The 23,092-nt window shown below is 51.1% G+C and overlaps 1 protein-coding gene across 1 annotated transcript in view; it reads right to left on the bottom strand.

The window, feature by feature from the left end:
• The window catches only part of CSMD2 (CUB and Sushi multiple domains 2), a 689,877-nt gene that overhangs the window by 269,953 nt on the left and 396,832 nt on the right, over nucleotides 1–23,092 (bottom strand). The window contains exons 12-13 of the mRNA XM_015467054.3: nucleotides 21,969–22,081; nucleotides 4,863–5,045 (exon numbers count right to left, since the gene is read on the bottom strand). Coding sequence (XP_015322540.1) covers nucleotides 4,863–5,045; nucleotides 21,969–22,081 — 296 coding nt within the window. The remainder of the gene's footprint in view (nucleotides 1–4,862; nucleotides 5,046–21,968; nucleotides 22,082–23,092) is intronic.

Raw genomic sequence — 23,092 nt, 5'->3', positions numbered from 1 at the left:
CAGAGGATGAGATGATTGGATGGTGTCACTGACTCAATGGACATGAACTCGGGCAGACTCTGGGAAGCAGTGAGGGACAGGGAAGCCTGGCGAGCTGCAGTCCATGGGGTCACTAGGAGTTGGACACGACTTGGTGACTGAACAACAAGAATAAATACTGGTGTAGTCCCAACAAGGGCCATGGGTCTAGCCCTCACGGATTTGTTTCACTCTTGTCAATTTCTGTTACTTCATGGGAGTAGCTAAGACCACTGTTTGTTTCTCAGTCTGGACTAATGTTGTCGTCCTAAGCTTTTGATGTCCTTACTGACCTCTTGAATTCTGGAAATCTGGGGCAATAGAGAGAGTGTACATTTGGAACAGAAGCCAACTCTGTCAGTTAACAGTTCAAATTCCAGCCCATCATCTAACGGTTCTATAACTTCTGACCCTAGTTGAGCTTTGTTTTCATCTGTAAAATAAGAGAATAAATATTCCATGATGCTGTAGGGAAGAGTCCTATCTTCCCAATGGCAAAACATGTAAGAAACACTGGCATCTCCCTTTACCTCATGCTTCCTCACTGTCACAATTCTATAGTTTCTAATCATGACCTAATTTAAAATGCAAATACACAGATTTCATCATATTTAGAATCTGACAAGACTAGCTTTTCCTATACTGGTGGTTCTCCATCCTGGGTGACTTCTTCCCCCAGAGGATACAGGCAATGTCTGGAGACGTATTTGGTTGTCACAGTTAGTAGTGGAAGGGGTGTCTGTGCTTCTGGCTTCTAGTGGATAGAAGACAGGAGGGATGCAGCTAACCCACCCTAAAATGCACAAGAGCACCCTCCACAAAAGAATTATCTGGCCCCAAATGTCAGTAGTGCTGAGGTTGAGAATCTCAATGACCTGAGGACTTAGTCCATTCCTCTGACCAGAAATCTGAGTGTGTGTGTGTGTGTGTGTGTGTGTGTCCATTCCAGAGCGTGGAGAGGGAATGGTTGAGGGGAGTAACTCAGTGGAGAAAGGATGGGAGGGTGCCAGGAGAGGACCATATCCTGCAGCATCCCTGTATGGAGCACCCTCCTTTACCTCCCAACCCTCCAGTCCTGTATCCTCTGTGACACTTTCCTTGAGCCCCTGAGGACCCACGTCTCCCTTCCCTGGTCTCTCAAGGACCGCTTGCTGATTTGTAACTCACACTGCATGCATCCCTGTGTATTCTCATTTCACACCTATGCCATATACATTAGGAACTGAGCAATTAGGATTCACGCCTTCTCCTGGTGGCTTACAAAATGGCCAAGGGAAGCTGGCATCTGTGAGGTCTTGGCATTTTCCTGGTGAAGGCTGTTTTGAAACTTCTTATGCAAGTGGCTGCTAATGGACTGATAATTGGTTTCCTGGCTTCCTTATGAAGTGTGAAGTGCTAGCCTGTCAACAAAGCATCAAGTGTTGTGCAAACCACCATCGGTTATTTGTATCTTCCTTCTATTGTATCTCTTGTGGAGAAAGAAGGGGACAGGGTTATATGGGAGAGGCTCCCATATGGTGCTTTTGTAAGGAAGCCAGTGAAACAGGCAGAGTTTCTGGGAAGGTGAAGGGTGTTTGAAACCTGGGGGGCGCTCTCTCACCAGGACCCCGGGTTGAGCACCAGTTCTCCAGGTAGAGCCTGGCACAGGGTAAGAATGCAGTAAGAATACTGTTGAATGGATGGGAAGTGCCATTGTTGCCACCTGCTCTGGAGCAGCGATCCCTGGAGATGTGAATCAGCCAAGGAGGAGGAGAGAGGAAGAGAAAAGACGCCGGTTCCATCTTTTCTTTCAGAATGCTTCTCACGGTGAGGAACATCATCATCTTTAAAACCGAGATGAAAAGAAAGACCATCTACTGAGCATCTACTACTGCGAAGGCAGCTCGCAAGCCAACAAAATGATTCTGAAGTCCCTGCTCGCTGCAGAAAATGTTTTGGAACATGAAGGCAAGAGTGTACTTGTATCGTCTCGGCAGGGCCATTCCCGAGTAAGGAACTGTTTTGAAGAAAATGTTGCAAGAGAACAATGCACTGCTGTGCACTTCTCTGGACAAGTGTTCAAAGAAATCTGAGCCTTCAAAACACCCCCCAACTTCAAGTCCTCTTCTAAACCCTCAGAAGGAAAGAATGACATTGTTTGCTAAATATGTGTTAATATTTATCGTGACTAATATTGAAACTTAAGGCACTTAAGCTGACATTTGCTAGAGGTGCTTTTCTACGTATATTTATGACCATATTATAAAACAGAGACTGACTGGACTATTCTATATTGTTATAAATGCTTACAGATATTGTCCTTTTTTCTACGGATCACATACTATTATAGGATCACACATCTATTATAGGATCACACACTATATTATATATTTGATCTGGGGTCAGGAGGAGAATGCCATGTTTTAACTTTATCCCTCGAAGAATGAGCTCTGTATAAATGACCCACTTTAGAAAGTGGTTTTCAAGTGTTCATGATGGAAAATGTGAGGACCATCCGTATCATAGTTGTCTTTTCCTGTAAATATGATCACAAAGGCTTAGAATTGGGGAGTGCAACCCCATCAGATAGATCAGCAAAGCAAATTTCAGAGAGAAGCTGCCCTGGCTGGAGCTAGGAAACTGAGCTGAGACTAAGACACAGATCTCCAGATGCTGAATCCCTAATTCTCTCAGGGCACCCAGATCGTCTTAGTACCATCTTTCACCATGAGTTAGACCAGGAGTTCCCTGAAGGCAAAGCCTGAGACCCAGGGATGCATCAGATTAGGGGTTGGGGTCTCAGTAGAGAGGAAGCTGACAGATGGCACTCACTTGCGACCTTGCTCATGGTGCAAAAGCCTGGGGCCAGCACATCCTCTCTGGCCTCCTCCACCAGAGGCAGCATCCCTGAGACTCCAGCCATGTTTGTTATACCGACATGATCAGAAATACCTGAGTGATGGCAGTACCTTGGGGATATCACCCCCCATCTCCCAGAATCATCTGGAAGAAGAAGTGCCATCCTCCCCCCCTCCCCCCACCCCTAAGAAGAGTGCCTGCTTCACGGTTCTCATCAATAAGCCTCAGGCTCCTCTTCCTTGTTTTAAACCACAGAGAGTACCACCCGGTACCCGCCAGGACTCCTCTGCCCTCTGCTTCTTCTCAGCTGATTGTAAGCAGTGCTCAACATCCTGTCAGCTTTCCTCCTGGAAGCAGAGAGCCTGCTGAGCAGCACTGACTGAAGTTTTCAGAGATTTCCTGAAAGTACTTCTAAGAGCCAAAAGGGCAAATAAATTCCTGGAGGGCTTGAGTGACAGACCACCCCCACTCCGCCCCACCTCCCAGAGGCAGCATTCTGCTACCTGCATGTCTCAGTTTGTGGAGCAGGGAGCTTTATCCTGGTTCTAAGTCACCAGCTGGCTCTGAGGCACACTTCACTCTTGCCAGCTCTCTGCTCTAGAAGTCTGACCCTTTCAGTTCTCCCTGCCTTGTTTCTCCCAGATGGATTTCAGAGATGGAGCCCCCACGCTCCCTGGGACTCTTGCAGTTCAGACCTTTTGCGTTCTGAGGACCTGACTCTGACCCGCTCTGCAGGGCTCCATTCGACCCGCCCATTCTGCCCTAGGCTCATCTCTGAACCTGCCCAGTCCTACTCCCTGCTAACCTCCCCTGCCCCCTGCCCCCTACCCCCAGCTCCCAGGGTGCACGTTGTCAGGCACTATATCCTAACCACATCAGGCCAGAGATCTCTGACTGATTCCACGCAATATGTTTTTCAATAATTTGATTTGCTTAATGTACATCTAAGAGCGATTTGATCTTTAAACCTCTGCAAGAATTTTTACGTAAAACTCACAGGTCATCAAAAATGCGTTGCCCACTACACAAAGTGATTTTTTTGGTTGTTCAAGACGTAGTCACTGTGGTATGACCTGGCCCAGCCACTCCTGAGCCAAACTCTCCATCATCACAGATATTCCTTATAGTCTCCCAGGTTACTCCTCTCCCTGCCGCGAGGGGCCAACATTCTCTACGAGGCAGCACCTGAGAAACCCACCGAGAAGGGAGACGAGAAGTCAGGCTGTCGGCCCTTCCCTGGGGGAAGCAGATTGTAAGAGATGGAGGGTGGCGGGGGTGAGCATTGGGAGAAAAAGAGACGACAGCCCAGGGAGGGAGAACCTTTGACGTCTGAACAAAGACCAAGCCTGCTCCTTTACACACTGCCCCCTCACGCTAGCTGATTTCCCTGGGAGCCAGGACTTAAAGTATTATTTGCGCCGGAAAGCAAAGTCAGACCATCCCAGAGGAGGGAAGAAAAGAATCCTTGTTGTCCCCAGAGAACAGAGCACTCAACTCCAACCCTTTCTCCCAAAGATCAACAATTCAAAGACAGCTGGATCCCAACCCCTCCCTACAGCTGATGCAAGAGGAAGCAATCGGATGAAACCCGCGAGTCCCGGCACGGTCATGGTATCCCGCAGCACCCCCAGGCTGGCAGGGTGTCTAGAGCCTTACGAGCTTTGCCAGCACCTTCCACCCTGGTTCGACGGTGTGGCGTCACCAACAACTAGAAGGGTGAGGAGGAAACGTCTGGGTTTGACAGTGCTTGCGAGGGTCACCGGGGAGAGGAAGGCACTGTCGAAGAAGCCCCGGATGTCAAGAGCAGTCACGCTCAGTGCTATACCGTTCACGTCACTGCCAGAAATGAGGACTCAGCCAGAGATGTTTCAAGAAAGAGAAGAAGCCAACCAGAGTGAAACTGTGGTTACGACCCTACGAGGTTCCCAAGGACGGGGCCCCCAGATAGGCTAGGACATGGGTCCCTGGCTTCTGCGTAGAAGCGACCCCCCTCCCCGCTCACTTACACACGCAGCCTGGCTTCTTAGCCGACCACTGGTTATTCTTTTGGCACGTGATTGCCTTCTGCCCCACCAGCTCAAAGGCAGGCTGGCACTCAAACTGGAGGGTGTCCCCGTGGCGGAACCGGGAGCCTTCCCGCCGGCCGTAGGCAGGTACACCGGGATCTCCACAGCTGCCCTGCTCGATTTCTGCAAGAGAGGAGAGGAGAGAACAGACACACGTGGTGACTCCACACCGCCCGAAGCCGGGGCGTGATGCTGCACCTCCGCCACGAGGGCAGGGCTCAGACAGACCCCGTGGGCTTTTGATGAGAAGCCCTGGGAGGAACGGGCCCTCCGGCTCTGGGACTCCGCACCCATAAGGAATACTCCAGGTGCTTGGCTGTTTTTATTCAGGGAAGGTGGTTGTATGTTCCCTGTGAGACACTGTCCTAGGAATTCACAGGTTCACAGGGTTTGGAGCCTTCTTTACTGACTGGACTCTGCATTCAAATTATGCCTGTTCCCTGGTAGATTTGAGGCCCAGTCCCTTCCTGAGCAGTGAAGGTAAGAACAAAATGGGAGGGAGGCTGCCTTTGTGCTGCCTGCCTTTCCCCCACCCAGAGATGATGTGAGAATCAATACCCACTGCCTTCTGACCTGGAAGCATTTTCACGAAGATATATTTTTAATTCTGTTTGAGACAGGAGCAGGTAAAATGAAAAAACACAGGACTCATTAAGCATGCTTTTAAAGTTCATGGATCCAACAGTGGTGAGTCGCACAGGCAGTGGGTTCCCCCAGACAGCTCTGGAGGTCTGGACTCAGGGCGTGACGGGTGGAGGCCTGGTGGGAGAGTCAGTCAGGACTGAGACACCCCAGGGAAGTCCTCTGTCCTGGCCTCGGCCTTGGAGTTTCCTCCGGAGTCGCCCCCCACTTCTACGAGCTTGGTGCTGTGAGAGATGAAGAGCAGGAGCAGAGGAGGGGAAGGAGTGGGGAGCAGGAGCTCGGTTCGCAGGGAGGAGGGCACCCTCAGGAAGGACTCCGAGTCATGAATGAAGTGACAGATGGTGAGGTGAGGACAGCAGGAGTCCTGTGATTCAGGGGGCTGGGATAGTGGGAGTTTTTGGACACCTTCCCAGGACTGTCAGGCCAAAGCGACACTGCCTTTTCCGTGGGCACTGTTACGGGCTGTTGGAGTCACAGTCCCTGAAGTTGGGGTGATTCTGCACAAAACTCTCTCACCACAGCTGTTGGGTCCTGCGTTCAGGTCTGGCGAGCCCCAGGCACTGCTGCCTTATCTGGACGGTGACCATGGTCACCTTCGTGGTCCCCCTCCCTCAAGCCAGGGCCTCCAGCCCACAGATGAGAGCAGGCAGAACAAGGTGTTCTTTGGCTGGGATTGAGTGAGTGTGTATGTGTGTGTGAGAGAGAGAGAGTGTGTGGATTTGTGTGTGCAAGAGAGAGTCAGAGTGTGTGTGTATGTGTGAAAGAGAGTGTGTGTGTGTTAGAGAGAGTCAAAGTGTGTGTGTATGAGAAAGACAGAGAGACAGTGTGTATGAGAGAGAAAGTCATTGTGTGTGTGTGTGTGTGTGTGTGCATGTGTGTGTGTGAGAGAGAGAGATCTAAGTCAGACAGCTCTTGCTGTCCCTCGTTTCGGGGAAAAGAGGGTCTGCGTGACCAGGCACGAGGCCTGAGGACTCCAGTGCGGGTCAGCTCACCCTCCTCTCATCTCAGGCATGCCCCTGATGGCTCCCTCTGCACACGCCTGAAAGCACAAGCCAACCCTCCTCTGAAGACAGCTCTCCTGCCAGGCCTGGGCAAGCGCAGCCATGGAGGCGCTCCCGGGAAGGTGGCCACTCTGCTGCAGGTCCCGGAGCCCCAGGAGACCTGAAGAAATGGAAGCAGGGTCCCCGAGACAAGTCAGCATGGAGAAGTGAGCAGCAAGGCCCCTCCCTGTGCTGTCCCCAAGCATGCTGTCTCAGGGACACAGGACCTGGGTGAAGACTTTCACTGTGGACCCTCTGAGAGCTGAAGGAAGTTACCCACGTGTGAAGACAGAGCTGAACTCACTGTGTGGGAGGGGACCCAGGTGTAAGGCGTTCTGGGGAGGCCCAGGTATGCTGCAGAAGAGGTAAATGTGGGTCTACCTGCCTACACCCCAGACCACACCAGCTAGTCTGGGGGTGTGATCAGCGTGAGAGAACAAGCATCCTGAGGGGGAGGAGGGAAGTCACTCTGCTCTCTCCACTGAGAAGGCCTGGCCCCGTCCACACCCATTCCATTCCGCCTGCTGTCAGTATGATCAGAAGCATAGAATGAGCACCTACTGTGTGCCAGTCTCTGTGCCAGACACTTGGGACCTGGACGTGGGCTCTGGTCTCAAAGACTAAACAGTCCAGACCAGGAAGCTAGTGTTCATGACACAGGGTGCACACAGCTCACACTTGGAAGGTGGGGCTGGAGATGGGGTGTGGGTAGTGAGGCACTAACCTTGGGAGTGAAATTTTAGGGAGCAGCAGGCACTCAGCCAGCTAGACAAACATGATCTCAGTGCAGTGTCTTGATTTTTAGAAAATCAAAATTGATGCCTATAAATCAAATCCAACAGGAAGAGAGATACTAGAACTTTAATAAAAAGACCAGATCTGACTCAGCACTTGATGACTCACCTTGCTTGCCTCATCCTAGTCCTGGGCATCAGAGTCATTTTTGAAATTTAAAAAAAAATTTGGATATTTTGCATTCATCTTGGTTTTTAATAACTAGAACAGTAAAATATTGGGCTGGCCAAAAGTTTATTCACGCTTCTCCATAAGAGGTTATGGAAAAACCTACATGAATTTTTGGGCAATCCAATATTATTTATTGCTGAGTTCTTTGGTGCCCCCATGGCTCTCTCTTCTCAGCCCAGTCTCAGCCCAGGCATCAGGGGAGACTTCTGGAGGAGGTGACATCTAAGCTGAGGCCTGAAGTCTGTGCGGGAGCCAACAGGTAAAAAGAACAAGTGGGATTCACTGCAGTAATATTCGCAACAGCCAAGACCTAGAAACAACCTACATGTCCACTGATGGATGAACAGACAAAGAAACTGCGGCATACATGCACACTGGGATGTTTTCAGCCACAAAGAAGGAAATTCTGCCATTTGTGACGTGGATGAACCTTGTGGGCATTATGCTAAGTGAAATAAGTCAGAGAGAGACAAATGCCAGATGATCTCACTTATAAGTGGAATCTAAAAAAATAAAATGAACTCACAGAAACAGAGTAGAATGGTGGTTGTGGGTGGGGGGGAGCAAGCGTGGGAGTAGGGGAACGGGTACAGGTGTTTGAAAGACATGAAATTCCAAATATAAGATGAACAAGTCAGGGGAGGTGCTGCACAGCATGGTGATTCTGGTTAATGACACTGTAGTTGTATTCTTGTAAGTTACTAAGAGAGTAGATCTTAAAAGTCTTCAACACACCACACACACGTTGTAAGGTGATGCGTGATGGGCGTATTAACTAACTTTCCTGTGGTAATCATTTCACAATATATGCACATATTTAATCAACGCGTTGTTCACCTCAAATTGACACAATGTTATGTGTTAATTACATCTCAATAAAGTTGGGAAAAAGAGAAAGGCATTAGTGGGAGGGAGACGAGAGGAAGGACCCTTCCTGTGCTGCAGGAGCCCGAGCAGAGGCACAGAAGTCAGGCTGTTGGCAGGACTGCAACCCCAGCAGTGATGGCAACTCATCACTGTGATCACAATGAATCAGTAGTTCTGACGATGTGCTGGCAGCCGCTCTGAGCATTTTACACATGGTTGACTCCTTTCTTCCTTACAATGCCACTGTGAGCTAGGTACTACCATTCCCATCTTAAAGGTGAGGAAACCAAGGCACAGAGAGGTCATGCAATTACCCAAGGTCATATAGCCTGGAAATGGTGGATCTAAGGTCCAGACCCAGTTTGTATGGTTCCAGGGCTCTTCACCACCACGCCACATTGCCTTTCTATAAGCACGAGTACTTTCCACAAGGTGATGAGGCATGAGAGCGGAAGAGGCAGGCAGGGCCAACCCACAGAAGGGCCTGTGCGACCTGCTGATGAGCCTGGACTTCAGAGTGTAGGCAATGGCAGAGGGTGGGGACTCGGGAAAGGGTTTCATTTCACTAGGCATCTCATGATGTGGGTTTTAAATGGTCACCCTGACTGCTGCCTGGAGAATGATCTGGGGGTAGCGATTGTGGAGGCAGGGAGATCACTCACGCATTCAACAAGCATTGGCTCATCTACTTAGGGTGACCCTCGACACGGGGCACTGGGGCTGGGCAGAGTGTGCAGAGCACAAGGCAGACACAGGTCCTGCTACCTGGAGCTCCCTTTCTAGAGGGAGGCTCCTGATCTCCGGGGGCTGTGTGGAAGTTTAGAAAGGAGTGGCCGCAGGGGAGTGGAAGGAGCTCACTGGTTACTGGCAGGAGGCCGAGTGTGATGACGGGGCCGGCACAGGGTGGGAGAAAGGGATGATGATCCACAAAGAGGAGATGACTCGTGAAGAAAGCATTTCTTCAAAGTGAACAAATAGAAGTCAGGTGGCAACTTATGAGGATTGTAGACTCGAGGGGGCAGTGGAGCAGGGTTTTTAAGGTTGAATAAACTAGGCTGTAATTACATGATGGGGAAGGGGAGAGAGGGAGAGACAGAGATGGAGAATATGACTGAATGAGAGACACTGAATGGTCAGCTGAAATGGACAGTAACAGCGTGAGGTTCTGGAGCAGGCAGGAGGCCCGGGACCAGTGCACGCTGGGGGCTTGCCTTAGAGATCAGGAAGCTCCCCTTCCCTCGTGATGCCAGGAGGGCAGAGGTGACCACAGCGACCTTTCAGGAAGGACAGCAGGAGGCTGAAGGAGCTCTTGTGATGACACAGGCTCTACATTACAAGCGGAGGAGGAGGATGGGTCATGATGTTTGCTGAAGGCGGGGGACCACTCGTGGGGAAAAGAAGGCAGCATTGAGCAGAATGTCTGCCACAATCCCCTGGAGAAGAGGAATCGTGGCTGGACACACAGCCATGGACCCCGGGTCCACGGAGGGGCTCAGCTCGTTTTCAGGGACACCCGTGAGCAGGGCTGTGTGGCTTGTCCCAGAGCCCCCGTATACTGGTTCACATGCACGTGGAGAGAAGGAAGGGCAGTGGGCAGGGAGGTGAGGCTATTGATCGAAGAACAGCTGATGGTTGATGCTAGGGGCCGGGGTTGATGGGGGAAGGATGTGAACAGAGTAGGTGGGGGAGGGGATGGGGAATGGAGAAGCCAAGAGAAGGACGTGAATGGAGTAGAGGGAGGAGGGGGTGGAGGAGCAGAAGGCACAAGGGGCCTCGGAGCAGCTGAGTGGAATCCAGGTTTCACAGGTGCGAGAGCAAGGTCCTCACCCCCAGGAGGTGAGAAGGCTGAGAAACGGAAAAGCAAGTGGCGGCGAGACTCAGGATGGAGAGGAAGAGGCTGGCGACCTGGACGAGGAGGGAGTGAACAGCAGAGGTGGAGACAGCCGAGGCAAAGCAGAAGGGTGTGCACGTAGGTGGAAGGCACTGGAGAGCAAGCACACGAACCCACCTCTCAAGTGTCAAGTTCACGGGGTCTGCGGACAGGAGCTGCCCGCTCTGGAGAGGGCTCCTAGGAACAGTGATCTCGGGGGAAGTCAGGTTTAAGGGTGCATTTGGTGAAGAGGTCCAAGATATTGAAGAGAGGGAGGTACAGACTACAGAATCAGGATTGGGTGGGGAGTCAGGAAGAACAGAGAGTGTGGCTCGAGAGAGCCTTTCGGAAGACTAGGAGGCTGGGGGCTGGCTTCTGGCCCTCAGACACCCTATGTCTTGATCTAGACTTTCCCTCCAAACCCAGGGTCAACCCCGGCTGGAAACACATGGGAACCAAGGCCCCATTGCCCTCCTGCTGGAAAAGGCACGGGAACCTGACCCTCCCGGCAGATGCTGACCAAATCTGGGGTCAGAGCCCAGAACTGAATCCCTAAGTCAAATTCTGACTTGGAGAAGATCATGCATGCAGCTTCCTGTTCTCTGGCTTAATAGAATTCTATTTTATAAGTGTTTATCTGTCTCCCTCCCTCCTTCTGCCAACCAGAAGTGAGCTGGTGAACACCAGATGCGAGCTTCAAAGACCCTCAGAATTCCATCTCCACCTGCGTATTCACTTTCCTTCTTCTCTGCTGTTTTATCCCTGACGTCTGTGATCAACTGTACCATCTTCTCCCCAGGTTTTCCCATTTCTAATACCAAATTGGAATCCACTTTCATGGCAACATCTGTAGAAAAGGAGCTGCATCTTGCGTCTCTATAAATTCACTACTTGATGAGCTCCAAGAAGGGAGCGCCACACAGAGGGAGAGGGGCGGTGAGTGTGAGCTAGGATTCATGGTCTTTCCAGTGGGGTGGGACGTCATTCATTCCTTCATTGATTCACTGTCCCCTCGGCCTGGGCTACAGTGTCCCCTCCTCCCTGATGTCCCAGGGCCCACTGCTCACGTGACAGACTTCAGCCTAAGATGTCACCTCTTCCGAGCTCTTTCCCTACCCAGGCTTCCAAGATGTCTCCCTTTCCCTTTGCTGTCTTGGCACTCTGGTCTTTTCCTTTGTGCACTGATTTGCAAGTATCTCTCTCTTCATTTCAGTAGTTACTTTTCCAGACACTGCACATGTAGCAGTGAAAGAAAAGAGCAAAACCCTTCACTTTCCTGGAGCCTACTGTCTGTGGGGCATCAGGAACAAGCAGATTCACATCACAGCCCCTTGGTGCCCCGCTGGCCGCCAGGTGGGCTCCTCGTTGCTCCTCTCCCCACCCACTGGAACGTAAGCCCTGCAGAGGCAGGCATGGGTTATGCATTGTTGATCACTTAGTACAGCGCCTGGAGCAGAGAGCATGCTGCTCAGTGTGTGAGCACAGCTGATGTGTGTTGCACGGGAACTGTGCCAAATGCCAGGCTCAGTGCTAGCGATGCAGAACTGCCCGACCCACGGCCCCCTGCCCCTGCCCACTCACAGTCAGGTGGGGTTAGACATAGTTACAGTGTACACGTGGGATGCACCTTATCACACCACCCCTGCAGGTGTAGTAAGGCAGCTCCGACCTCAGCCTGGGGCTGGGAGAAGCGGAAAGACTTCATGGAAGTTTCCCAGGCAGACAGGGGAATCAGCCCTTGCTGACCACTTCCTGTGGTTCCTCTTTGCACCGTCTGCTCTCCACCCCATCCCTCATTGCCTCAGCCCACTTCTCTTTAATTTCTCACCTGGGCATGTCATCAAGCAAAAACTGTTCCCCTGCCCCTCCCCTGGACTCCGTACTCTGCAGAGCAGTGCGAGATCGCTAGAAACAAACATCCGATCATTAGTGTGCCCTGCTCATTGATTCTTCCATGGCTTCCCATAATCCACAGATGAAAACCCTAACTCCTTGGCACGGCAGGATCTTTGCCAACCCCTCCCACCCTGGCTTCATCTTTGCCATCTTCAACCTTGAGACTTAAACACCATAAAAAGGAACCACCTTCAGGGAGGCAAAATAACACCAGGATGACAAATGAGGGCTCTGAAGTCAGAAAGTCCTGGGTCTGTATCCTGGCTCTGACAGTAAGGAATAGACCTTGGGTATCCTTCCTATCCTCCCTGAGCCCTAGGTTTGTCACCTGTAATATGGAAATGGTAGTAATAACAGCCACCTTGCAGCATTGTTTTGAGGATTAAATGAGTATATGTATATCAGACAACTGTCAAAACGTCCAGCACGTGGCACATAACCAGTAACCAGGAGGGGTTTCCTCAAGGTCATTACTGGCCTGCTGCTGGCGGATTCCAGCCGGCTCTCACAAGGCTCTAAGTTGGTGCCTGCTGTCCGCTCCTCCTTAATGAACACCCCCGCTTGTCTGTCAAAGAATCTTCTTTCAGTGTCAGCTCAAGTGCTTCCCACTTGGGGATGTGCCCTTGAATCATCCAGGCAGACTTAGCTTGCCCTCCTGCTCTCTCTCTCTGTCACTCCCAGCCCCCCTTGGACAATTTATTTATTTCTTTATTTTGAAGAATGGAAGTTCAGTGTGGCAGGAAATGAGGATGAAAAGAGATGAGCCTGGAGAGATGGACTGAGGAGACCATGAAGAGCCCAGATCAGCTCCTTAAAAATCCCACCCCTTCTGCTCTTTGTATCTTTGGAACCAAGCACAGTGCCTTATTCATCCTGAGGGCTCCAGACCCGTTGTTCAACCACAGACTCCTGACAGGTGACCAGGACACCTTAGGTGCTTTAGACGACCTCTGGGCATGCCTGGATCCCATGGGTTTCCTCGGAACCACGTCCTACTCTATGTTTCTCCTGATGATGGGAAGGTCACAAGCAGGCAAGAGGCGGAGCACACCTGTCTGTGTGTCTCTGGGAATCTGTGCGCCGTTCTCTGCACACAGGTGTCACGGATGGAATGGAGGTGTGGGTGGATGTGGTGCGTGACATTCGTCCCTCCCACTCCTTCCTCCATCACACTGTCATGGATGTGTTCACAGGCTGAAGGACGTTGGGACACAGGGGTGAATATGGTGAATATGGGTGAAGATAAACATAAAGAATATCCAGATTGCCCCATACTGTTTGCATCAGCCCCAACTGGAGCTTGCCATCTGCAAAACCCCATATATTCAAGGAATATATTTCATTGGCAGACTGTTGTAGTTTAGTTGCTAAGTCATTTCTGACTCTTTGTGATCCCACGGACTGTAGCCCACCAGGCTCCTCTGTTTATGGGATTTCCCAGGGAAGAATACTGGAGTGGGTGGCTATTTCCTCCTCCAGGGGATCTTCCTGACCCAGGGATAGAACCCATGTCTCCTGCATTGGCAGGCAGGTTCTTTACAGGGGCGCCACCAGGGAAGCCTGTGCTGGCAGATTGCTTCCTGCTAAGTTTCAATGGGACAATGCCCTCTGCTGTTTACCACCCTTAGCAAACCTCTGGGTCTGGAGACTGAGGAAGCGTTAAGGGTGTCATGGAAACTCAGTGAGCATCTTAGGACTGTGACCGATGTCATTCCTTGTTGAAACTGGAAAGTCTGGGCCTTTGAACTTATTGGGGTAAAGCAAGAAGAGGGAGAGGTCCTGAAAGTTACAGACCTGGGACTGAAAATGGCCACGTGCTTGGCACTCTGAAAGGAGGAAAAGCGGGGTCCAGAAAGGAGCAGAGTCAAGAAGCTGGGCTGTTGCCCTCAGCCTTCCTTCAAGCTCAGCTCCAGCACCATCTCTTGCAGGGGCCCCCCGATGCCCCCGCCAGCGTTCAGTTCTGGAGAAGGGGATGAAGGCATCGCCTGCAGAGGGCTAGACTTGACCACCTTCTCCCTGCTTGCTCTCAGACTTTATTCTGCGGAGGTTTTAGCTTCAACCCTAGGCTGTTAGCCTGCTAAGTTAGCCTGTTCTCCCTTGGGGATGTCAGATCAACTCCTTTCCACCCTACAAGCAAGTTTTAGTTTCAGACATCAGCTCCTCCAGGGAGCCTTCCCTGATGCCCTCGAGTATTGTTAGTGGCCCCTCCTTGCTACGTCCCATTTCCTCTGACTCTAGTGAAGACAGACTGTGACTTGGGTGAAGGCACAGCTTGTCTTTTTACCCTTGTATCCCCTTGCAGTCTGAACAGTGTCTGTAATATAATAGGTGCCTAGATGATGCTGAACGCACAGGTGACCTTATTTCCAACGTGAGTCCCCTGGACTATTTGTCATCCTTCCTACATGATCGCTACTGCCCTGATCCTCCTTATCTCCAGGGTCAATGTCCCAGCTCCTTTCTCCTCTGGGCCAGTCTCCTAGATTCCCCATGAGGCCGCCAGATTCCAGGCTCCAAGTCAGGAAGCAAGGAGACTCCCAGATTGATGCTAAAACTTGTTAGCAAGTTGTATGTAATTTTATAATGTTTCTGGTAAGTGCTAATTGCCTGTTCCTTAAATATTTCTTGTTCTGCTGGGAAGCAGAGCAATTGCAACTGTGAATGTGCTTTCTACAGCTGGCTGCCCTCATGGAGGGGGCCTGAGTTTCCAAGATTCGAGGATGTGGATATCGATGGAGTTGGAGGCTCCTCCCCCACCCCGACCTGGGATTGTGACAAACAGAACAAGAAGAATTTCTGGGAAATAAATCCCTCAACTTTTTCCACCCAGGAGCTTGAACTTTTAATGGGAGGGGATGGTGATACTGTGGTACCACCTGCCTGCCCCAAGGAAGCTTCTCTCTACCTCAACTGGGGCACAAGGGGTATTGATGCTGATGGGGTCAGGTATGCGTGGGGGAGGGTTCTGCCCTCAAATGCCCCACGCCACCTGTGGGAACATTTGTATCCTGCCAACCTCCCATCCCTGGGCCAAGGTGTCCTGTCCTGTGTGGAATTTCCTAAGAGTTGGGATAAAAGGAGGCTAAGGTGGGGGTGGAGGTAATGCTGAAGCTTTGGGCCACGAGTGTAGGTTGGAGGGAGAGCTGCAGGACTGGGGAGGCAGCAGAGGGGAGCAGGCTTTTAAGCTGAGTGTTTCCTAAATGCTAGGCCCTATGCTGGTGGCGCAGTGGTAAAGAATCTGCCTGCTGTTGCAGGAGGCGCAAGAGATGAGGGTTCGATTCCTGAGTCAGGAAGATCCCCTGGAGTAAGAAATGGAAACCCACTCCAGTGTTCTCGCCTGGAAAATTCCATGGGCAGAGGAGCCTGGCAGGTTACAGTCCAAGGGGATCGCAAAGAATCGGACATGAGTGGGCTACTGAACACACACACACACACCCCCCACACAGGCCCTATGCTGGGGGAGTCCCTGTATGGAGTTCTCTCAAGACTCCTATGTGATGAATGCTTATCAGTCCTTCTTCACAGATGAGAAAGCTCAGGCTCAGGGAAGCTGAGGGATTGGCTGAAGATCATACACACAGCCACTGGCAGAACTCGATTGTAAATTGGGTTTGTCTGACCCCAGAGCCTATGGGGACAGTGGAGAATGTGGGCTCTTGGCACCTGAGTGCTGGGAGGTGGTAAAGCAGGCCAAAGGGAATTGAGTGGGTATAGGGGAAGGGTGCCTGACTGTGCCAGGCCCTGGGCTAGGCCCTGTAGGACTGGATACGTTAATAAACTGTTATCTGCCTAGAATGGGCTTTTATAGGAGCCAGCACTTGGAATTATCATCACAGAGGGCCTATGGATGCCATGTGAATGATTGTGCTTTATCCTGAAAGCAGTGAGAAGTTGTCATCTGGGACTTCCCTGGCAGTCCAGTGTTTAAGAATCTGTCTTGCAATGCAGGGGATGTGGGTTTGACCCTTGGTCAGGGAACTAAGATCCTACATGCCATGGAGCACCTAAGCCTGTGTTCTACAACTACAGAATCCTCAAAGTGCAACGAAAAATTCTGCATAATGCAATGAAGATGCCGTGTGCAGCAACTGAGACCTGATGAAGTCAAATAAGTAAATAAACATTTTTTAAAAAAGGGTTTTTTTTCTTTTCTTTTTTAATGTAGCAGGAAGCATGCAGATTTGGATTCTAGGAAGACCACTGAGCTGCCTGAGGCAGATGGCTGGGGCGGAGGGAGAGGTGACGAAGGCCTCGGCCACATCAGTGACAGAGGAGCCAGGATGCTACAGGAGGAGAACTGGGAGAATCTGGGGACCGAGTCAGAGACGGGAGAAGGAGGAAGTGGAAATGAGGCTGTGTGATGGCGTGGATGGTGGCGGTGGGTATGGAGATGGGGTGAAGGGGGCGTAGGGGTGTGGGTGGAGATGGAGGGCTTGGCTTTGGATGGTGCTAATGGACTGAAAGCTCGTGTCTCCCCAAATTCATATGTTGAAGTTCTAACCCCCAGTGAGGCTATATTTGGAGATGGGGCCTCTAAGGACATAGTAAAGGTTAAACAAGGTCATAGGGCGGAGACCTGATCTGACAGGATTAGTGTCCTTATGAGAAGAGATAGCAGAGAGCTTGCACTCTTCTTCCCAATCCATATGCACATATCCAGAAAAGGCCTTCTGAGGACACAGAGAGAAGGAGTCACCTGCAAGCCAGAAAGACATCTGCAGCCATCTGAAGCCAGCCCGGACCGGAGCCTGCATCGGCTGGTGCCCTGACCTTGAACTTCTAGCCTTCAGAATCCTGAGAAAATAGAGTTCTGTTATTTAGGCTCCCCAGTCTATGGGATTTTGTTACGGCAGCCAGAACAGACCTAAGCCAAGTGTTGGGCTTGAGCTATCCAAGGGGGAAGCTGTGTAAGATGTGTCACAGGTAGACTGATGTCTACTGGGGAGCAGATTTGAAAGTCCCCAGGGTTCAGGCTAGGCTGAAGCCATGCGTGTAGATGTGATCAATGGTGGAAGGTTCTAGAAAGAGGATGAAAGCTGAGGGCCTGAGAAGTGCCTGCCCTGAGGGAACCATGCAGGAGCTGAGAGGGAGCAGCCAGGGAGGAGGAGAGGACCCAGGAAGTTGCAGGAAGAGAGGCCCAGAGCAGATGGAGGGACCAGTCACACCGGGGTTCCAGGGAAGCCGGCCACCCACCTCTTCCACAAAGAAGGGATTGACTCATCATGAAGGTGTGAGACCCTCAAACACAAGGTCAAAGGTGGAAGGACAAAAAGGGAAAAGCAGGCTCATCCCAACATGTAATCCTTCCTGGGCTCTTCTTCCTGCTGGACAAGGTGCCAACTCTTTCTGAAACCTTGACTGAGGCCCTTGGAGACAAGGGTCTGCCTTCTGCCACTTCTGCCTCCACAAGCTTCACCATGGCCACCGTGAATGACTTCCTTCCCAGCCAGCCTAGGGAGTGCAGGGGAGGCAGGGACCCAGGCCCAGGGCTATCTGAGGAAGCACGGGGCACCTGGGGACAGGCAGGAAGACTTGCATCCCTGCACAGGAGGATGTACCCCGGAGTGGAGGACAGTGGTCATCAGGGCCTCCAGGGCACGCCACCTCTGTGCTCCAGGCAATGTGCCAGGAGCCTTTTGTAATCTCATTTCATAACACTGCACAACAGTGTGAGACGGTCGACATTATTGCCTCCACTTCACCAGTGGGGAACCTGAGGCTCAGAGAGACTGTATGACTTGCCTAAGGTCAAACATCTGGGGCTGTGCTGGGATTCACCAGCTCGGGTCCAAGTCCAGAGTCCGTTCTATCTCCACAGAACCTGCTGCCTCTGTACCCGGAACCCGGGTAGCTCCTGTGAGTTACTGAGGTCTCTAGATGCCCAGACTCTCTTCTCTCTTCCTACTTTGTCATGGTTCTGAGGAGAAGTCCTCCGGCCCACACTTGGTTTGTGATCAGCAGTCACATAGCCTTATGTTTTTAGGTCAAGTCTATGTGCCCCTACTGTAACCTCAGCACCCAGCTTCATACAGGTCACATATCAATCAATACTGAGTGAAATGGACAAATGACCTCATCCAATCTCTACTAACAAGGAACCCAGGCTCACGATCTGTGGCCCACTAGATTAGGGCAGAACTTTGGTTTCCATAAAGATTTTGTAAGGAATTGAAATTCTGCAACTTTGGTATAAGAGGAAAATCATGGGCTTTGAAGCCAGAGAGACCGGGGTCGAATCTCAACTCTGCCAGATCCCACACTTCTGTATGACCCTGGGCAGGTCACTTACCCTCTGAGTCTCTGATTCCTCTTCTATAAAAGAGCAGCCACCATCACAGAGTTGCGATTATGGAATGAGATGAAATGGTACTTTTCAAACTAGTGCTTAGCCACAAATCCACTTTTAAAAGAGGGCTTAGAGGAGGAGATGGAGGCAGGGTCAGAGGCCTCCCTGCTGGGCATCCCCATCCCAACATGTGAGTGGCCCCCAAGGGATCTCAAGTCTTTGCCTGACACTGTTTGTGCAATGAACATTCAAGGAGACAATGAATGTTCAGCTTCTGGTACATCATAGGCTCTCCACAAATGATGGGCCCCTTTCTTTTAAAATGAAATCACACCAAATGAGCCCAGTTCCCCTTTCCCACATAACAACCCTTCAAATATTTGGACACAGCTCTCAAGTCTCCCCTGAGTCCACTTTTCCCTGAATAAGCATTCAGGGGGCTGTTAACCTTTCTCACTGGGTTTGACTTGAAGTCCTGTCCTTATCCATCTCCAGCTGGGGTCTCCACATCTCTGCCCAATGCTCTGATGCCTGATCAGAATAGAATAAAGAATCACTCACTCCCTGGGATAAATTCTAGTAGCCAATTTTTGAACATTCAAACAGGACTTGCTATTTCTCCCCATTTCATCTTATCCTGGTACTTTAGTCAACTGCTCTACCCTGTCGAGCTCTTTCTGCACGCTGTTTGCTGACTGTAGTGACCACCATCCATCTCAAACTCCTGTGACTTTGGTCTTATTCAAGCCGTGAATAAGATATAGAAAGATCTGGGAGTAAGATGGAAAGATCTGGGAAAGTGGATGGTACAGAATCATTCCTCCCCACTTTTGGTAACTGCTAAACATCTACACAACTTCCGAAATGGGGAAACCTAGAAACTCTGAGTCTAAATCCACCCCCATGTCCAAAGAAGTGAGTGGCAGAGCTTGGGCCTGAATCACGGTCTCTTGATTTCTTGCCTGGGCCTCTTTCCTGCATATATAACTTTATGTGCCAGAAGAGCACATTCATTTAACTACCTCTGTACTCACTCTCTGCTGCTGCTGCTGCTGCTAAGTCACTTCAGTCGTGTCCAACTCTGTGCGACCCCATAGACGGCAGCCCACCAGGCTCCCCTGTCCCTGGGATTCTCCAGGCAAGAACACTGGAGTGGGTTGCCATTTCCTTCTCCAATGCATGAAAGTGAAAACTGAAAGTGAAGTCACTCAGTCATGTTCGACTCTTAACGACCCCTGGACTGCAGCCTACCAGGCTCCTCCATCTGTGGGATTTTCCAGGCAAGAGTACTGGAGTGGGGAGCCATCGCCTTCTCCGACTCACTCACTAGTTACTCGCTAATCACCTTATAATTTGCAACACTGTCCCCAGTGGCCTGTTATTATCTCCATTTCACAGATGAAGAAACAGAGCCCTGGAGAGGCTAGAAAGGGACAGAATCAGGACTTGAACTTAGCACATGTCACCCAGTAGGTGTTCTCTGTCTGCCGGTCTATCTCACTCAGAGGTGTGCATCCTATGCTGAGGACAGATCCTCTATCATCCTGACCCCGTGGGCATCAAGGTATGACAGTGTTCCTGCAGGAAATAAGGACTAGCCTCCTGTTATGGGTTGAATCGTGTTCTCCAGAAAAGATGTGTTGAATTCTCACCCCCGGTGCCTATGTATGTGACCTTCCTTGGAAATAGGGTCTTTGCAGAAGTAATCAAGTTAAGATGGTGAGTCCTCAATCCAGTATGTCTGATGTCCCATGGGAAGAGCAGAGAGACTCATGGGGACGTGCAACATGAGGGGCAGAGATTAGAATGATGCAGATACAAGCTAAGGATTGCCGGCCACCACCAGAAGCCAGGAAGAAGCAAGGAAGGGGTCTACCAGGAATCTCCTGGGGAGCATGGCCCTCCTGACACCTTGAGTTCAGACTTCCAGCCTCTAGAACTATGACAGAATAAACTTCTGTTGTTGAAACCACCCAGTTGGTGGTGGTTTGTTAGGGCAGCCCTTAGGGGATGAATATGCTCCCTGTGTACCAAGTTTGGTCACAGAGTCCAGTCCTCAGGAAGAGCCCTTGGTCCACAGGAGGTGTGAGGTACCCTGAGTGGAGTGAGAGATCTTTGGAGTTGCTGCCCCTACAGGGTCCTGTGTGGGCTTCTCAGGGGGCTCAGCAGGTAAAGAATCTGCCTGCAATGCAGGGGATGTGGGTTTGATCCCTGGGTTGGGAAGATCCCCTAGAGGACGGCATGGCAACCTACTCCAGTATTCTTGCTTGGAGAATCCCAAGGACAAGGGGCCTGGCGGGCTACGGTCCGTGGGGTGGCCAAGAATTGGACACGACTGAAGCAACTTAGCATGCATGCACACACGCAGCTGCCCAGGGTCCCCTGGAGAAGGACACCATCTCTGAATGAGGCGGGGAAGGATGCCCCCCTCCCCCGCAACTGCCTCCTGTCTGGTAGCCACCTCGTCATTTTAGACTCACAACTCACTTTCTTGATAAAGCCTTTCCTGATACCCTAGAAAGGATAGCCACCCCTTCTCTGTGCTCCCACTGGCTCTGTTGGCCATGATGATCTTACTTTAATAATAGCTTACTTGTACAGGAAGCTCAGCTCAGTGCTCTGTGATAGCCTAGAGGGTGGGACGGGGGTGGGGTGGGAGGGAGGTTCAAGAGGGAAGGGGATATATGTATGCATATGGCCGATTCACTTCATTGTACGGCAGAAACTAACACAACACCGTAAAGCAACCATACTGCAAAAAAAGAAAAGATAGCTCATTTGTTAGGTTCTTTACGGTGAAGGTCTCGATCTGCTGCATCTGCTCCCCGAGTGCTAGTCTAGGGTCGGATACCTAACAAGGCCTTCACAAAGACTTGGGGGTGTTGTGATGGGGCTCTTTCTGTGGGGATCTGTGTTGGCAGTCATCTGCATCAGGAGGTTTGACTGTATACAAAGATGAATGATGGCGACAGTATCTCTTGGAGCCCAGATTGCTGTTCCCTTAGTGCCTATCCCCACCAGGAGATGAAGGTCAGCTTTGTCTGTACCTGCTCAGGTCACCAGTGGAGTGTGTCTGGCCCTAGCCCCGTGCATACAGTCACTCATCACCATGACAGCCAAATAGGGTAGCTTGGGAAGCTACTGTCTTCAGTCCAGAGATTTCAAAAAGTAAAGCAAGGCTCAGAAAGTTTATGAGGACTTGCAAAGGTCTACACAGGCCAGGTGTGAATCAGGGGTGGAACTGATGTTGTACCTGGTGCTGTGAGCCAGCACTTTAAGTGACTGGCTCCAGATAATCCTCAAAACAGCCAAGGAGACCCACTGGACCAAGGAGGAGGCTGGGGCTCAGAGAAGTTGAATAATATGTCTAAGAAGAGGAACCTAGTACAAGGCAGAGCCAGGATTCGAACCCAGGGTTTGCTGACTCCAAGCAGACCCCAGGTGTCTGACTCATTGGCTCCCCCATGGCAGTCAGTTACCTTCATAAGAAGCCTTGAAGCCCAAGGAGCTGCCACTGCCATCTGTCTGGAAGAGGAGCCACATTTGATGGTTGGTGCTGACGATGAGATCTGGGACCGACGTACCTGTCAGGCTGTCAGGAGAGAGAGATTTAGAGGTGTGAACCCACCGTGGACCCCAACAGAAAGACTGTGTGACGACGGCATCTAAAGGAACATCGAGGAGCCAGGGTCACTCGGGCAAATCCTGGGTCCCCGTGTTGCTGGCTCACGTGCTGGGAGACTCAGGACCGCTCCCCTCTGCACAGGCCGAGCTGCTTCTGCACCGCGACTCCCCTCCCCAGACCCCTGGGCTCAGGGGAGAGATCTGTGTCCTCACTTGCATAGGGAGGGATGGCTGGAGCCAGGTCAAATCAAGTGGATGTCTACACTCCCGCAACCTCCCATCTTTCTTGTGAACAGGAATGTAGGGAAGACACGGACAGAAACCCATTTCCCCAATCGGAACCCAGTCACTCTTTTTAATGAGGCATCTCTTTCCACTCCAGCATGAGAAAGCGAGGCTTTAAGTGCAGCCCCGACCTTGGGCAACACTCCTTTCGAAAAAACAAGTTTAGACATGGAGAAGATTCTGATTGAACTCGCATTCACCAGGCACCTACCCAAGCCAGATCATTTCCCTTCCATTATCTCATTTAGTGTCCCCACAGCCCAGCGAGGTAGGGGACGTGTTACCCCCATTGTACAGACGAGAAGACGGAGGTACAGAATGGGCAGTGGCTTTCCCAAGGTCCGCCTGCTGGAGAATGGCAGAGTCAGAGTCCATTGCCTAGGCTGGGGTACTCAGAAGAAACCTGACTTCCTTCTTCTGCTGAGACCAGACAAATCTCCAGCACAGATGGGGTGTGGGAGGCTGGGGAGGGGTGGTTAGATGAATGAGCTCTAATCTCTGCTCCACCCTAGGGTTTCAAAGCTTGAGGGGGGCTGAGTTGGTTGCAGAGAGATGATCGGTACAGCACAAATGCTGTGGGGATAAAGCAGGGAGAGACTGCGTAGGATACACTGGCCTGGCCCATGTGATATCCCTGGCCTGGGGACCCTGACATTCTGCAATGATGGGGACCTTGAGATTCTGTGTGAGTAAG

Source organism: Bos taurus, chromosome 3, assembly GCF_002263795.3.
Source record: "Bos taurus isolate L1 Dominette 01449 registration number 42190680 breed Hereford chromosome 3, ARS-UCD2.0, whole genome shotgun sequence".
NCBI lineage: Eukaryota > Metazoa > Chordata > Mammalia > Artiodactyla > Bovidae > Bos > Bos taurus.
This window is presented reverse-complemented; position numbering and strand designations above follow the sequence as displayed.